General features: G+C 51.1%; 1 protein-coding gene across 1 annotated transcript; it reads right to left on the bottom strand.

Annotated features, from left to right (window-relative positions):
• Positions 1-553: 553 nt before the first annotated feature.
• On the bottom strand, positions 554-9,701 carry EXOSC2 (exosome component 2). Its single transcript, XM_042913497.1, has 9 exons — positions 9,547-9,701; positions 8,164-8,265; positions 6,465-6,510; positions 6,152-6,241; positions 4,803-4,868; positions 4,246-4,314; positions 2,698-2,874; positions 1,676-1,804; positions 554-1,137 (listed from the first exon to the last, which is right to left on the bottom strand). Exons 1-9 carry the CDS (start codon positions 9,666-9,668, stop codon positions 1,057-1,059), a joined length of 882 nt encoding a protein of 293 aa, XP_042769431.1. The 5' UTR covers positions 9,669-9,701; the 3' UTR covers positions 554-1,056.
• Between the last annotated feature and the right edge of the window lie 7,176 nt (positions 9,702-16,877).

Below are 16,877 nucleotides of genomic sequence, written 5' to 3'. Positions count from 1 at the left end.
TAGGCGACCCAAACAGAGTATTTAAGGCCTCTGTCAGAATCTGTATCTGCTGAACCCTCCTTCAACTGGACTCAGCTCTCGTTACACAGGACACAAGACCAGAAAGTGATGTTAACACATTTATAAATATATAAAAATAGTTCACTACATATGTGAAATAAAATAGCACTTTATAAAGAGAGGGCTTTTAAAAAAAAATGTTTCCCCAAACCTGAATCAAAGTACCCTCTTTAGATAGTCATTAGGAAAACCGATGCATGGGAATTCTAGCATTCCTCAGTGAGAATTCCAGCCTCTTGTTTTTCGCCCTGAATTATGCCAAAGTTAATGCATTACTACTTCAGCTACAGGATGAAGACAGCTTTTCTTTTCCCACCTGCATTTGTTTCCATGTTCCTCACAGCACCCAGAGCATTCATTCCATTATCGATAATTCGACTTCTTACAAATCACCCTAAAGGCAGGACAGATTAAGGCAGCCAGCTAGAGATGTACTCGCATCTATCACCAGAAGGATCATGCAATGGGAAAGAACATTCCAGCCAAGCAAAAGGCCGCTTGGTTAACTTTATTCTTCTATTCGACTGCCGGGTTGACGTCACTAACTATATTCTTCAATGTCGTACTTGTGCTGCAGAGGTGGACATAGAGGCCAAAACGGACAATCTGGGGGTCAGGGAGGCTGTGTTGCTTATAGGGGCAGTTTCATGGGGGCTTTGTGCCTTGTGAACTGATGGTGAGTAGAAGACAAAAGATTCTCCGTATTATTCGAGGATGGGAGGCCACTTGGCTGGAACACCACGTGCTTTTAAAGGCTCGAAACTACCCCTAGTGCCGGACTCTGCAGGCAACCTAAGGGACTGGCAGTACATTCCCCAGGCTTTGCCTGAGAACAAGAGAGAGCAGCCCTCTGGGCCGGAGGCGGCCCAGTGTGGGTTAAGGGATGAGTTTCACGGTTCTCCGCTGAGCCACACTTGGGGACCACAAATCAGCTTCTTCAGTTTCAAGAACTGCTCCACTCAGGTACACGCAGTCCTGTCCTTCAGAGGCCTCTCTTCATCCCTCCTGTTCTAAAAGCCTCTGGCGCGTTTCCATCACTATTTCCTCCATTACTTCTGGCTTTAAGATGTCTTTGATCTAAAGAAGAAAAGGTATTTGCTCAGAAAAGAAATCAACCATGAGCAACCATAAGCCAATCCAAACGCAGAAACCAAGCATGGCTACCATAAACCCTCTGTACTCCTTTCATCTGTCAGAGGCTAAGTACTGCGAGACAGGATCTGCTACAACCAGCTTAACAAGTCATCAAGAATCCATGGTATACGGTGACAGGAGCAGAGATATTCTCCCGGCATTCACTAACAAGCTACAATTTGGGATGGGCAAGACGACGTCCTGACAGCTGATGTCATACACTAGTCCCCCCAGGGACCCCCACCCCGCGCCCCCAGATCCTCGGACTGACACTAGACGTTGAGGACGTTACAAGCATCTCGGGGAAACATCTACCGGCCACCCGGGAGGGCTGTCCGCCAGATCGGGTTCGTACCGACGGACACGGTAAAGGTGTCTGGGAGACGTGCTTGCTATCGCTGAGGAGACACGGGAGCAGACGACAGACACGCGACGCCGACTCACAGACCGATGGGGAAAAGGGAAGGCCCGGGCGGAGTACCTGATGCGGAAGGGACGCCTCATAGCAATACAGGATACTGGTATCGTACAACATCATCCTCTGAGTGACCAGCGAGACGATGCAGTTCCGAAGCCGGGAGATCACCTCTCGGTCAGCGAGGGAGACAGGCTACCGGCGGACGCAAAGGGAATATAGAATCAGAACGACAGTAAGAGGACAGTCCCAGCAAGTCACAGAAATCACTTCTAATTTAAACAGTATCAACTCTGGGACTCCCAACCAACCAAACGGCTAGCTCCGAGGGAGACGAAGACAGATGACCCTTCAGTTGCTGTTACCCTGTAACTTGCTACTTCTGGCGACAAAGATCAAACCAGTTCCATTCCATCTCTTGAGAAAAAGAGAACGCATGGGGCGCCTGGGTGGCTCAGTCCGTTAAGCGTCAACTTCGACTCAAGTCATAATCTCGCGGTTTGTGAGTTCAAGCCCCACGATGCGGTATCTGCTGTCAGAGCCTGCTCCAGATTTTCTGTCCCTTTTTCTCTCTGGCCTTCCCCACTGGTTCTCTCCCTCTCCCTCCCTCCCTCCCTCCCTTCCTCCCTCCCTCCCTCCCTCTCTCTCTGGCTCAAGATAAACAAACTTAAAAAAAGAAAAAGAAAAGGGGTGACTGGGTGGCTCCGGTTGGTTAAGTGTCTGACTTCAGCTCAGGTCATGATCTCACGGTTCGTGGGTTCGAGCCCTGCCTCGGGCTCTGCGCTGACAGCTCGGAGCCTGGAGCCTGCTTCGGATTCTGTGCCCCTCTCTCTCTCTCTGCCCCTCCCCTGCTTGTGCTCTCTCTCTCTCGAAAGTTAAGTAGTTTTTTAAAGTTTTTCTTTTTAAATAAATAAAAAGAGAAAGAGAAGGCAACAACGTTCATGAAGACAGCTCGACGGAGACCCACACTAACGCGGACGACAGCAACCATATGGTTTAGAAACAGCCAGCCCGCCTGTCCCAGAAGCACAGCGAAGACTGAGCACCGCTCCGCCACGAGGGCAGCAGCAGCAGCAGCGTTTCCTCACCTCCAGGTTTGCAGTGAGGCCCCCTGCATCCTCTTCTTTGTGGCCAGGCGTCGGGTAGATCCAGATGAAGCCGTTGGTGCCCAGAATCACCGACGCACCACACGGCAGGTCATGGAAGTGAGTCTTCTGCCGCTTCACCAGGGAGGGGGACACCTGGACCAGAACCCCCTGACCTAGCTGGAGGAACACAGCACACGCGAAGTCACCGCAGGGTCACCCGTGCAGTGCGGGAAGAGCGGACCACAGGACGAGGCAGAAGCAGGGCCGCTCCTATCAGCAGCCTCAGTCACAGTCACTGGACGCACACACACCGGAAACATTCCCGGAGAAGGCTTCCGGACGCAGAGGTGGTTCACGAGGCCGGAGAGAAGGGGATTTTCCATACTCTCCTCCCACCTTCCCGTCATCCCAGGGTCGCCGCGCCAGCAGTCAGAGCAGCCGGAGCTAACGAGGACGTGAGCCCGTGCCTGTTTCGGGCCAAGGCGCACTGTCCCGTTCCACCTCGATCCCAACCACCTACCCTGCCCGTGAGATGCGTGCCGCCGGGCAAGAGGACTGGCCAAGGGCTGGGTGCAAATCTACCCCGGGTCCTGGCAGGACCACTCCAAGCCCCCATCCCGCTGAGGGAGGGTCTGCAGGACCCAGTCCCGTGAAGGTCGGCACACGCGGTGCGCAATTCTACCCACTTCAAGGCTGTCAGCGTGGCTGACCGTGGCCGCTCCACCAGGGAACAGTCTTCTGTTCAACTCAGGAAACGAAAAGGTTCACCCAGATGAAGCCAAGAGACTAGCGAGTCGTAATGTGTTTTAGAAAGTATGCTGTCGGGGCGCCTGGGTGGCTCAGTCGGTTGAGCGACCAACTCGGCCTCAGGTCATGATCTCGCAGTTGGTGGGTTCGAGCCCCGTGTCCGGCTCTGGGCTGGCAGCTTGGAGCCTGGAGCCTGCTTTGGATTCTGTGTCTCCCTCAATCTCTACCCCTCCCTCGCTCATGCTCTGTTACCTCTCTCTCTCAATAAATATTAAGAAAATAAAATAAAAAATAAAGAACCTATGCTATCGTTAAAAAAAATAACAGCCTCAGTAATGTAACCTCATACAACACCTACGAGAAAAGCAGTGACATTTCATTTAGAGGCTCAAGTGGCAAACCAGCCCTTCCTAATAATGAATGATACCCATTTTATTGACTGGACATTTGTCTGGAGCCAAGGCCATCGGGTTTCAATGCACCACCTCCCCTCGCTCCCAGGACAGCCTCTACCCCTGGCCCCTGCGTAAAGCGGCAGTGCCCCCAGGAGGGAACAGACACAGCAGGGCCTCCGGGCCCACGGTCACAAGAGCTCTCCTGCCGCAACATCGCCTCAGTAGCAGGAGAATTAAAAGCTGTCGTCCGTTACACTACTGACCCACAAGCCAGCCGGTGTGTGGGATGCCAGCCTGTAACGCTTAACTTCTGGGGTTCTTCAGGGCCGAAATCCAGAGCCTTGGGGATTCAGAAAAGGATTTGAAGTCTCAGGTAGCATACAGGAACAGCAAGAGTCCAACTTACTTTTCCGTATTTCAGACTCCTTGTGTGCAGAGACACCGCTCCATCAGAGAACACTGCCTGGACTTCCGCCTGGCCAGGGTGATAAAGGAACACACACTTTCACGTCACCTGCCTTCCCTGTGTCCCTGATCCTTCCTCTCCTCCTTCCCTCCCATCCCCAACAGTCCCACTCGCAGCCTTAGACAGACCCAGAGGACATCAATGGGACCTAATCTCTCTCCTCCTTGGTTCCCGTGAATATCTTGACACGAACAACACCTTTTCTACTCCCTGGATCAAAGCTAACATGGCCATGAAAAATGGAGTCTAGCTTAAGGCACGGGCCACCCCAAGTTACAAAACCCACAGAAAGGACTTGAGGCAGCAGGTCTGGATAAGAGCCGGAGAGTCCGGTTGGGTTAAGGAGGTGGAGAAAGACAGCAGCGGAGCCCTTGGCCTTGATCTAGGATTCAGATCCCCGCCAGGACATGTTTCTCCTGGTGGAGACATAAAATTTAAGCCCCATTTCCCAGTTCCAGGTGAAACACAAAGATGCTGTAATGCAAGGTGCAGGATACACTGATAAGGTCCCCTTCCTGCAAGAAACCTCTCATGGCCAGCTCATCTTCCGCAGATCTTCTCCTCTGAAATACACAAAGAGATGACATTGCTTAAGTCAGACAGACCCTGCGGAAAGATCTCTCTCCACCTACTTTCTCTTTCACTTCCTCATGAGATCTCTGGAACCACAGTATTCAAACACCAGAGTAGGTAACCAGTGTCACTCAAGGAAAACCAGAGCGATCGCCACTACTTTCTGTCTCACGGACCTTCCCACGGCTCCTCTTCCCCTCTCCCGCCCTCCTCTGGATAATATCCCAAGTCCTTCCGCGCTACTGAAAACGCTCCCAATCGTGCCCAGCCCACTTTTCCACACTCACCTTCCGTGGCGGCCCTCCATGCTCCAGTAGGCCCAGACTACCTCCTGCCTGACTTATCTTTACTCACACGTTTCCCATTAGCTCAGATTCCCTGTGAAACTCTATCCATCCTTCAAAGGTCAACCCCAGCGCCCCGCTTTCCGATGAGCGCGCACTCCTTTTGTACGAGCGCACGCCTGTTTATCCTTCCGACTGCCGGGTATTTAGATCACTTATTTCGTTTCCCCTACTCATCTGTACACGCTTTCAGGAACTCGGTCACGCCTCCTTTATCTTGCGTTCTCTGGAGAACCTAGCACAGCGAGCCTCTTTGCAATACATGCTGGGCTGAAGAGAAAGGCAAACCGTGGCATTTTACAAAAGGCTGCCCCTCAGGTACAGCAGTTGCCTGGAATAACCAAATGCCATTCAATTCATGAAAAGCTAATCTAAGCACAACTTTCCAAGGCACACATTCACTGTGCAAAGCTGATACACCCAGGAAAGGAAAATGGGCGCCAAGCATCTGAGAGCTTCTCTTTTGGGATCGCTCCCCATGGCTGTTCCAGATCCTACCACATACCAATTGCTGCTTATTTGGGAGGCCTGGGCCAAGTAAAAAGCCTATGTGTGGGGCGCGTGGGTGGTTCAGTCAGTTAAGCGTCCGGCATCGGCTCAGGTCATTCTCTCCTCCTGGCTCATGAGTTCAAGCCCCCCATCGGGCTCTGTGCTGACAGCTTGGAGCCTGAAGCCTGCTTCGGATTCTGTGTCTCCCTGCCTCTCGGCCCCTCCCCGGCTCGTGCTCTTGCTCTCTCTCTCAAAAATAAATAAACATTAAAAAAAAATTTTTTTTTAATCTTGTAACTGTAAAAAAAAAAGTATACGTGTAATCTAGACAGCAAACAAGACTAAAAGAGGCAACCTCACTAAAAGCAAAGTTCTCTAGTGGAGGAACAGACCCCAGCATTCTTGCTAGCAAACTACAGTACCAGCCGGGAGACCCTTACCAGCTCTCCTCCAGGAAGGTTCATAGATGAGAGAAGCAAGACTGAATCCAGCCTAGAGTTGGTCTCTACCTTCCACCTCTTCTGTTGAACCTGCAGAGAAATTTCACAGTTGGACAGACTTCAGGGGCAAGAGCTCATATCATAAGCAACCAATAATCCCTACTACAACAAGCCAACTGTTTACCTCAAAGGGCACAAAGAGTCCAATGCAATTAATGCCCACTGGCATCACTACATAGGGAATGACTATCCCAGCCATTCAGTCACCAGCTTGCTTTTACTTTGTAAAAAACCCATCTGGTATCGACTTTACCTCTGTGATTCTCCCCACTACAATGTCTCCTACTTCACCATTGTATCTGAAAGATAAAACAAAAGGTCGTCCATCAGTAAAAAGACCTCATCACAAGACCAAGCATCATTCGTGATTTCGGTTAAACAGGATGAGGGCCTTAATTACATGCCACATTTAAATAGGGTAAATTCACATAACTATGCTTTTTAAATTTATTTTCCCGGAACTGATAACTTCAAACATTCCTACATGTATAAAGTCTTTGTTAATTATTCTGAGACAAACCATTTATTCCAAATAGTTCATTAAGCCCGTAACCCCTACTTTGTTAATTACATGCCACTGATAAGCATGGAATATTTCCTGCTGGGCTCTGGAACATAGATGGCTTCTGCATCAGCAAAGGAGGAGGAGACTGAGACAGGACCCCACCCCACCCCACCCAGTCTACATACTGTCTCCTGCACCCACAAGGTGCTCACCTCCGGCCCCTGTGTTAGTTCCCTATCCCGATTCTAATGATGAGGTGTTCCATGCTGAAGGCTCCGGCCGTGGACCTCTTCTCTCTTAGCCCACATTCACCTCTTGGGGAGCTCCTCCAACCGAACGGCTTGAAATACAACCAATGACTATTCCGTCCCGAATTCCAGACTCTACTCAACTGCTGGCTACGCAGCATCTCTATTTACGTGACTTAGAGGCATTTCCAAATGTCACCAACCTAAAAGCAAAGCTTTCCAGCGGCCCCCTCCCCAGCTCCCGTCACAAACTGGTCCCCTCCCAGTGATCACGGTCTCAGTAAATGGCAACGCCGTCCCTACAGTTGCTCAAGTCAAAAAGCTTGGGAGTCCTTGGAAGACCCCTTGATTTCTCTTTCTCTTTCTCTCTCTCTCTCTCTCCCTCTCCCTCTCATGCTCCGGGACAAGCCCAGCAGCTGATCCTACTGGCTCTACCTTCAAAATATACACGGAAATAAAAGGCATCCCAATTGGAAAAGAAGTGACACTATCTCTATTCACAGACGTGGTCCTACATATGGCAAATCCCAAAGAATACAAAACCCAACACTGTTACAGGATGAAAAAAACAAACTCAGGACACAAAATGTATGCAGAATCAACCACGACTCCTCACTCCTACCGCCATCTTAGTCCAAGCCGCCATCGCTTCAGATGATGAAAACAGTCCATTAATGTGTCTCTCTAAGCCTGCCCCTGACCCCCTCTCAACACTCCTCCAGAGTCCAGAGAAGTCAGACCAGGCCCCTCTTCTGCTCCACCCCTTCCAGCGGCTTCCCAGATTGTACATAGAGTGGAAGACAAAATGCTTACCGTGGCTACAAAACGGGCTGTCTGCCCGCCTCATCTGCCCCTACGCTCTCCCTTGCTCGCTCTGTTCCAACCCTACCGGCTTCCTTTCGGGAGCTAACCTTCTAGGTAGTGCACCCTGCACTAAGTACTTTACATGTCCTATTTGAATAAATTCCAATGAAAATCCCACAAGGTAGGTCATGCTATTATCCTCATTTGCAGAGGAGGCGACCGAGGTTTGGAGAGGTCAAGTAATGTGGGGAAACCTTTGAAGCCCCCGCTTACCTATGGTCATCTATACCCCTTTCCACCGTCACGTTCAAGATCGCAGACCTACTGAACCGCAGACCTAAGGCAGGTGGGAAGGAGGGGAACGACACAAGAGAATACACACCTTTTGTTCTCACCTGGTTTTCAAGGCTTTCACACAGATCAACTTGTTTACCCTCTCCACGGAGCCAGCCACAGATGCAATGAGCTTCTCTTCCCCCATGTAAGTTCCATGGCCCCTGTTACAAGAGTAGGATACAAAGAATACACTTGAGATGACCTCTCCTTCCAAGAACAAGGGTATTCCTACCGGGATCCTCCCACTGTAAAGCCTGGCTTCTCTCTGCCCACAACACTCCTTCTTTAGAGAGCTTCACGGACATCTCCTTTGGCTTACCCCTGTCTACTCAAATGACACTTTCTCCATTGGGCCCACCTTGACTATCCCATTTAAAGTAGTCCCCCCACCAGGCTGCCACCACCCCCACCATATCTCCAACCGCATTCCACTGATGCTGCTCAACTTTTCACTTCCCCCACTGCAGTTATCGCCAAACATACCAACTCATTTGTTGGGCTCATTGCTTATTATCTGTCTCTGTTGAGAGATAAATTCCACTAGGACAGAAGTTTCCACTCTGATCACAGTTGTACCCCAACCACACGTAATTTAAATATATGTTGAATTCAGGAAGGAAGGACTGACACTTAAGATTCCCTAGGTTCCAATAACCTCAAACTAAAGGGCTAAAGAGCAACGCTATAAATGCTGTACTCCCCTCCTCTCCAAAAAGTCCTACACACCACTGGTGTTTATCTCTGATGGTGACAGAATGGTGAGTTTTGCTTCTTTTCTTAATTATCGCCTCATCTAATCCTCGCTTCCCTATCAAACAGTTACTGTTATCATCACCATTTTACAGAAGAGAAATCTGACGTTGGAGAGAGAATACAACCAATAATACGTGATGGCGAAGGGCTGGAACCTCAACTGTCTGGGTCAAGAGCCTGCTCTCTTAACTACACATATTGTACTGCCCTCAGATTCGAAATGCATATTTGGGTGCGTGCGGCACAATATATTTCTATGCCCTGAGCCCAAACAACTGCTGATTCCAAAACCGAGCACCTGGCTAAGCGATGTCGCTGAGAGAAGAGGAGACCAAGTCAGAAATGCCCACAGTCCCCTCAATCTGAAAACTGGAAAGAAGTCTCTGCTCCGAACCCCCACCCCCAGGGTTGCAGGTCTCCAACGAAGAAGAGGAAGTCTCAGAGATCAGGGTCTCAGGCAGAGCACCCAAGAGTCCTTGATACCAGAGCTCAGGACAGAAGAGCTTCCAAGGGCTGAGGCAAACGCAGATGGGGACTATTTCCGAGCCCAAGGACTCAGAAACAAGGGGACTGCGATGCTCAGATGTGCCCTGCGTCAGGCGCGTACTTAGGTGCAAGGGAACAGAGGCCACGTGCAGAGAGCCCAGCAGCCGCCCTGTGGGGCCCCGAGTCCCCAAATCCCCACGTACCGCATGAATCCCGTGTCCGTGGTGATCGTGTCCCCCGGAACCACCAGGTGTTTCTTAGTATCGCGGTCCAAGCTCTCGCTAAGGGGCTTGCGAGCGACGGGAAGCCTCATCTCCATCGCCATCTTGGCGCCAAAGAATGGCGCAAGCGCAGTCCGGCCGGGAACCGCGACGTCCGGCTCCGCAATTCCCTGTGGTCGCTTGGAGGGGCGGGGCGGGGCGGGGCGGGCCTCGGAGGAGCCGCCAATGGGAACGCACAGCCTGGTGGCCATGTTGACTATTGGCAACCATTAGGCTAACATGAAGGGAATGAGGGAGCCGAGTTTCCATTTTTACTATTGGCAGGGCTTCACCTGTGGAACTCTAAAAGCTCAGGTTGGATGGCGTTTGATTTACCAAAAATCTCTCATAATCATCATCCCGTTTATTGTTTACCAGGTAGATAATTGAGAAATGGGCCTGTGAGTTTCCTTCCAACTCTAAGTTGCTAAAATGTGATTCTTGATTCTTTGGTATGAGAGAGCTTAGTAGGATGGGGAGCTGGGACCTCCAGAAAACACTAGCTGGACAGAAAAAACGAGGCCCTTTTCATACTGTTCCTCGTAGCCCGGTATTCTACGTTACCGCCTCCTCGTGGGTGCTGGTTCAACACCAACCATCCGCATCTACACACAAACGGTGCTCCAGATGCTGGTTCTGTTCTTTCTTGACAACTTCTTTTGAGTGAGCTGGGTTACTCTGACTTAAAAGGAAAACCGCCTAAGAAAAATATGCAAACCTTGCAAGGCAGATATATTTTGCAGGGAGGGCAAGTACATAATATAAAGATCCTGGCTTATATTTTCTCACACAACAAATTGAGCGCTCTCTGTGTGCCAGGAGCTGTTCTAAGGATCCAGTGGTGGACAGAGGGATGTATATGTGGCTTTATCTCGGCGTCTGGTTTCCTAGGAGTGTTTCCCTCCTCCCTTCTCCCTGCCTCCCACCACCCTCTCCCTCTCCCCTGCCCTGCATGGTTTATAGCATCCACAGCCTCAGGGAATTGGAGCTGATGATGCTTTATGCACAGGGACCCTAAAGGGGATTAAATGAAATAACTCGCACCAGCCTCGCACATTGCGTTCGGTAAATCAGATCCATTGTCTCCTGAAGAACCCTCAGACCAGCTGTTTGATAAATCTCCAAAAAGACATTTCTTTCTGAGCAAAGCTCACAACTACATCTGTCAAGAAAGCCAATCCTGCAAGGTGGTCAAGGATATACATTCCAGGGTTCGGTGAGTCATCTGCTAAGCGGGCAGGCCAGACACGCGCCCTTCTGTCTGGCAGAGGAGTAAAGCTACAGTAGTGGGAGAAGGGTCCATCTGTTGAACCTGGCCTCAGCCATAAGAGGGCAGTGGTGTCCTTTGAACCGGGGTAGCTCAGTCAGCTAGGGAGCTGGACCTGGGAGTGCCCCTAGGCCAAGAGCAGGGTGCTCTCGACAGCATCCGCTTTCAGGCCAGAAAGGACAGGCGTAACCTCAGTCCCTCCTGTTGTCACATTGTGCTCACACGTTCAGCCAGAGCAAGCTTTCAAAAGCGCATCGGGTTAGGGGCGCCCAGGTGGTTCTGTCAGTTAAGCGTCTGACTTCAGCTCAGGTCATGATCTCACGGTTCGTGGGTTCGAGCCCCGCGTTGGGCTCTGTGCACACAGCTCAGAGCCTGGAGCCTGCTTTGGATGCTCTGTCTCCCCTCTCTCTCTCTCTCTCTCTCTCTGCCCCTCACACCCTGTCTCTCTCTCAAAAATAAATAAATATTTTTTTTAATTTTAAAAGAAAAGAAAAAACACATCAGGTTAACCCACTTGCCTGCTCAGAATACTTCTGGCAGCTTCCCTTTACACCAAGAATAAAATCCAAACTCATCTTCCCTGGGCCCTGACTGTCTCTGACCCCCCCACCCCCCCTGCCCTCCTCCCATCCCGCTCCCTTACTCACTCCAGTGCGGCCAGACGTGCTGGTCTCCTCTGAGTTCTACACCCACCACACTGGTGGCCCTGCCGAGCCCGGTGTGCTTTGGGTGCTCCCTGCGTGGAATTCTCTTCCCTTCAGTCTTTGTGTGACCGGCTGCTTCTCCTCATTCAGACCTCAGTTCAAATATCACCTCCTCAGAGAAGTCTTCCCTGACCACCTTATCTGGAATAATGCTCTGTCGCCTTTTTATCACTCGATTCCTTGTCTCATTTCTGGTCACTGCATATCCTCGTTTGTTTACTGCAGACTTCCTCCCCTAGAATGTGAGTACTCCCAGAACCAGAACCAAGGACTTGAGGTTTTGTTCACTGTGTATCAGTGCTTGGAACTGAGGCCCCTCCCAAGGTTGGCCGTCGCCTAGAGATAGTGCCCCAAGGGTGTGCCTTTTAAATGTAAACCGACCAATCCAGAGCCCAACCTCTCAATCACCTCCTTTCCAGGGCTCACTCTGGGCCACTACCCACCTGCCCTATACCCCAGGATCAGGTACCAGACGAGTAGGGACAGGCTCTATGTCCCCAGAGCCCGCTGAAAATATTCAAACCACCCCCCCCCCAAGCCTGCCTGTCCTGCCACACCCATCCCTTTCCCTGGAAGCTGGAGTAAAGGCTCCTTCCCACATCTTCTCCTTGCTTCCTCTGCCTCCTGATCCACCCCTGTGGACTGTGCCCTGCCTCCGGGTTCCGGGGAATTGTGAGAATAGCAAGCTTCTTCCTTCTTGACAGTCGCTTCCTTGTTTGCGTGTCTTGCTGTGCCCGATTAAAACCAATCCCGCGCGCCCCTAGAATAGCATGCAATAAATATTTGCTGTGGAAGCGAATAAACGTATCCAGCAAGCACTGGCTGTTACCAGCACCGCAGTGCGTGGCAGGGGCTACGGAGCCAGTTGCGCGGCTGCCCCAGCCATCGAGGCGCTCAGTCGGGAGTTCAGGGGGGAGCGAGGCTGGGATTTGAGCCCAGAAAAGAAGCGTTGGACACTTGTGCCAGTTGCGCCGAGGGCACAGGTGAAGTGAAAGTGAAGCCACCAACAAGGACATCTTGAAGAATGTGACAGCAGAGGCAGCAGGGACTCTGGCCTGGAGCCCACTGGCCACCCCCGGGGCTTCACCCTGTGTTCTACTGCAACGGGAAAAGCAACCGCAGAAACTTTCTGGTCAGAGATGCGCACAAAGATTTCTGCACAAGGATGCTCATCGAAGTATCACTTCTCCTGAAAACGTCAGAAACAACCTCAATGTCTGCAGCGGTTTCCTTTTTTTTTTTTTTTAATTTATTAATTTATTTTGAGAGGGAGGGAGAGAGAGACAGCATGAGTGGGGGCGGGGGGACAGAGAGAGAGGGAGAGAATCCCAAGCAGCCTCCGCAGAACCCGTCGCGGGGCTCGAACTCACGAAACCGAGAGACAGCATGACCTGAGCTGAAACTAAGGGTCGGAAGCCTAACCGACTGAGCCACCCTGGAGCCCCTCCGTGGCGCTAACCACGTCCACGAATTTTTCGATGCTTCTTCTGCCCCCTTGTATCTGGGCAGGCTTGAGACTGCTCAGACTGACAGCGTATGTCGTCAGTGCCTCTGTGTCCCTCTGGGGATGGGTCGGAATAGACCCTGCAGCTGCCAAGGGTTCTCTTGGAGCCCTTGTCTTTGAAGCCCTGAGCCCACGTGCAAGAAGTGTGACTTCCCCAAGGCAGCCACGCTGCAGGAAGCAGTCAGAAGGGGTGTTAACTGTCCGCCATCCATAACTTTCGCCACTTTCCACAGACACGCATCCCAGCAAGCCAGCTCTGAGGCGGGAAGGCAGTTGCAACTTCAGGACATCTGTTCCCGTTTCAAGATATCCAAGGACAATGGACATAGCAAAGGGTAGGAGTAGAGTGCGTGGACAGCTGTCTCAGATGCCCTCTGCAGGATGCCCAAAGGAGCCACAACCCTTCTCACCCAGCAAAGGCATCCCTGTATTAACAACAGCTTCCGTTTGTTTATTTTTTTAATTTTTTAATATTTCTTTTTGAGAGAGAGAGAAAGGGACAGAGGACCTGGAGCGGGCTCCAGGCTGACAGCACAGAGCCCGACGCGGGGCTCAAACTCACAAACCGTGAGATCATGACCTGAGCCGAAGTCAGAGACCCAACCGACTGAGCCACCCAGGCGCTCCAACAACTTCCGTTTATTGAGCCCTTACCCTGTGCCGGGTACCAAGCCTCACTCATTTACCTGCATCATCCCACTGAATCCTCACGACATCCTTTTCCATTTGAGGAAACTGAGACACAGAGACATTAATTGACTTGCCCTAGGTCACACAGCTAGTGAAGGGAGGAGCAGGGTTTCAAACCCAGGCTGGGTGGCCTCTATCTAGAGCCCTCTACTCCTGGAGTTCCTGAACCACGCAACAAGATGAGAAAAAGACAGAAAGGGCATCTTGATTGCAAAGAAAGAAGTAAAACTGTCTTTATTCGTAGACAACACGATCGTGTAAACAGTAGTCCTAAGGAATCTACAAAAAAGCGTAAAATGAGTAAGCGGGTTTTGCAAGGTTGAAGGACACGAGGTCCATATACAGTGCTGGTCTACACTGCATCCCTGTGGGATAAGCAGAAAGCCCTTTGGACCGACTCCGTGGGTTGCCTGGGAAGTGGTTGGCCTACTGGTCCTCATGAGCATGGTTTCTAGGGTCAGCCGCCCTGGTGAAACGTGCTCTGCCAGTCGTGGCTGGGTGATATGGGCAAACGACTTCTCATAGCTCAGTTTTCTCCTGCATCAAATGAATATTAATAGAGCATCACGGAGGGGAAAAAAAAGAACATCAGCTTCGTGGGAGGATTCCCAGAATAAATGCATTTAGATCCCTAAGGCCAGAAATTTCTGTGGCTGTGTTTGCAGGCTTTGCGGGGAGGACGGGGTGTGCACTCTGTGGAAAGGGGCCTGAGGCTCTCCTGGAAATGCCAGCACATTTCATTCAGTACAAGGTCAGCAGCAGGCGTAGCAAATGTGCTTTAGTCTGCAATTACAGCCTGCTGCCACCAGGTGGGTTCTGGAGCCGGGGCTGTGGACCCTGGGATCTATCTGAAGCAGGGACTTCACAGAAGGGAATTAATTGTCCATAGGGAGTGATATCGATTTTTGATCGAAGACACCACTGACTTCTCTGAGGTCTGACTTCCCACGCTCCTTCTTTGGGAAGCCAACATTACTCTCTGGGAGGCATGGCATATGGGTCAGGAGGGTGTTTAACTGCATCAGCATCCACAGGAAAGGGGATTCAGCTTTTTTTCGTGAAAACGAGGCCTCTGGGGCCTACAGCGGGAGGAGGGTAATACCGGGGGCCACTGAAAGGATCAGAAGTTTGGTGGTGAGGTTTCAAAGGAGAGGCGAGGTTGGTGACAGGGGGAGAGGAGTACCAAGGGTGACTTTCCCCATTTAGCCAAGGGGAGGACACCCCAGATGGGATGTACGTCCCTACCCATGCCCCCATCTACCAGGATACAAGACCAGTCCCCCAGAGTATGGGAGTCTTTCGGAGTACCCGAAACTCCAAATGGGGATGGCCTGAAGATAAAAGTGTGAATTCAAGGGGCGCCTGGGCGGCTCAGTCGGTTAAGCGTCTGACTTCAGCTCAGGTCATGATCTCATGATCATGGGGTTCGAGCCCCGCGTCGGGCTCTGTGCTGACAGCTCAGAGCCTGGAGCCTGCTTCGGATTCTGCGTCTCCCTCTCTCTCTGCACCTCCCCCATTCACACTCTGTCTCCCAAAAATAAGTAAACGCTAAAAAAAAAAATTTTTTTTTAAAGTGTGAATTCAGGGGTGCCTGGGTGGCTCAGTTGGTTGAGTGTCTGACTTGATTTCAGCTCAGGTCATGATCTCATGGTTCATGGGTTGGGGCCCCGCATTGGGGCTCCACGCTGACAGTGTGGAACCTGCTTGGAATTCTCTCTCTCCTGCTCTGTCTGCCCTTCTGCTGTTCTCTCTCTCTCTCTCTCTCTCAAAAGTAAATAAAAACATTTTTAAAAGGGGTGAATTCAAGTGCCTTCAGATATGTGTATGTGCCCATGTACACACGCATGGCTTTATGAGGATGCACAGAAGTATCCCTGTGGGATGCCAGTGGCTTGGAAGCATGACCCTTGGCTTGCACGAGCTGCATTACAGGTGTGAACTCACACTCCCCAGTGTGCACACGTCCTCCTGGCCGGGAGGTGCTGGAGAGGAGAACCAGGGCCTGGCCCTGCACTATGGCCTTCCTGCCCTTTCGTCTTCCTCAGGGAGGGTCTGGAAATGGGTGCCCAAAGCTTTCGGAAATTCTAGGCACTGGGAGGGCACTTGGTGGCCATCTGGGTCCACCCGCACTGGCTGTTTGAATTCTTTCAACTTGTTCACAAAATGGGGGGGAAAAAGTGAGTAAAGATTTTGGGCAAGTAACAAAGTGGGACACCAATATCTGAGAGTCAGCGCTGGGAACCACAAAGAATATGCTCGGCCCCGTCGGAGGTTCCCGGTTGCTTTGAATTGTGGCCTTCTCTTTAGGAGCTGACACCCCGGTTGTGACAGAATTTTCCTTGGGGAGGGCACAATGGTGACTTTCAAAAGCAGTGAAATAACCCTTCTTCCCACCCCCTCTCCAGTTGCTAGGCCCCTTCCATATTTCCTTTTCCTGCGGACAAACGTGTCGACCCCTTCAGATGCTAAGTGATAAATGTTCCAAGTAATTTTTATTTTAGAATACAAGAGAGGTACAAATGTATTTACAGTTGTACATATACAATCAAATAATATATATCACAGTTTCGTAAATATCCTTTTAGATAAATATTTACAAAGTTAAAGTGACCATTTTCTGGAAGTAGAACACAGTTTCTTGAAAACTCTATACATTTTATACTTTTCATTACTATTATAGTTTCTTTAGTTTACAAAACGCCCTAGGGAATTCTGGTAAAGGACTGCAAGGTGGGACAGGCGACACCAGAGGGCGCCCTCGGCCAGAGTTTGGGGAGACTCGGGAGGAGGCAAGGAGGGCGCGGGTGGAAGGGGCGAACCCCCACCCCGCACCCCCGCCGCCCCCACGCCCCGGGATCCCGCACTGTTTGGAAGTTCTTTGCCGGCGGAGAAGCCAGTCTTGCCCTCCTCCCGCAGGCGTGTGGCCAGAAGGGGAAGGGAATCTTCCTCTTACCAAACATAAATCAGACATGAAGGAGAGGAGGCATGGCTCCAACTCTCCCATTTTACAGATCGGTAAGGGGTAAACCGGGGCCCAGAGAGGAGGAGGGCCTTGCCCGGGTCCTCCGGTGGATTTCCGTTTGCCCTCGCGCTCAGCCTGCCCGGCACA

The sequence above is a fragment of the Panthera leo genome, chromosome D4, assembly GCF_018350215.1.
Source record: "Panthera leo isolate Ple1 chromosome D4, P.leo_Ple1_pat1.1, whole genome shotgun sequence".
In the NCBI taxonomy this organism is placed as follows: Eukaryota; Metazoa; Chordata; class Mammalia; order Carnivora; family Felidae; genus Panthera; species Panthera leo.
Note: the sequence above shows the minus strand (reverse complement) of the source record. Positions and strands in the feature narration are given on the sequence as shown.

What these genes read in the sequence shown, in the direction of transcription:
- EXOSC2 (XM_042913497.1), bottom strand. Translation starts at nt 9,668, where the DNA reads ATGGCGATGGAGATGAGGCTTCCCGTCGCTCGCAAGCCCCTTAGCGAG. An exon ending in AGGAAGGGGACCTTATCAGT is followed by an intron (nt 4,315 to 4,802) that starts GTATCCTGCACC and finishes CACCCTGGCCAG; the next exon opens with GCGGAAGTCCAGGCAGTGTT. An exon ending in GGAGTCTGAAATACGGAAAA is followed by an intron (nt 2,875 to 4,245) that starts GTAAGTTGGACT and finishes GTGTTCCTCCAG; the next exon opens with CTAGGTCAGGGGGTTCTGGT.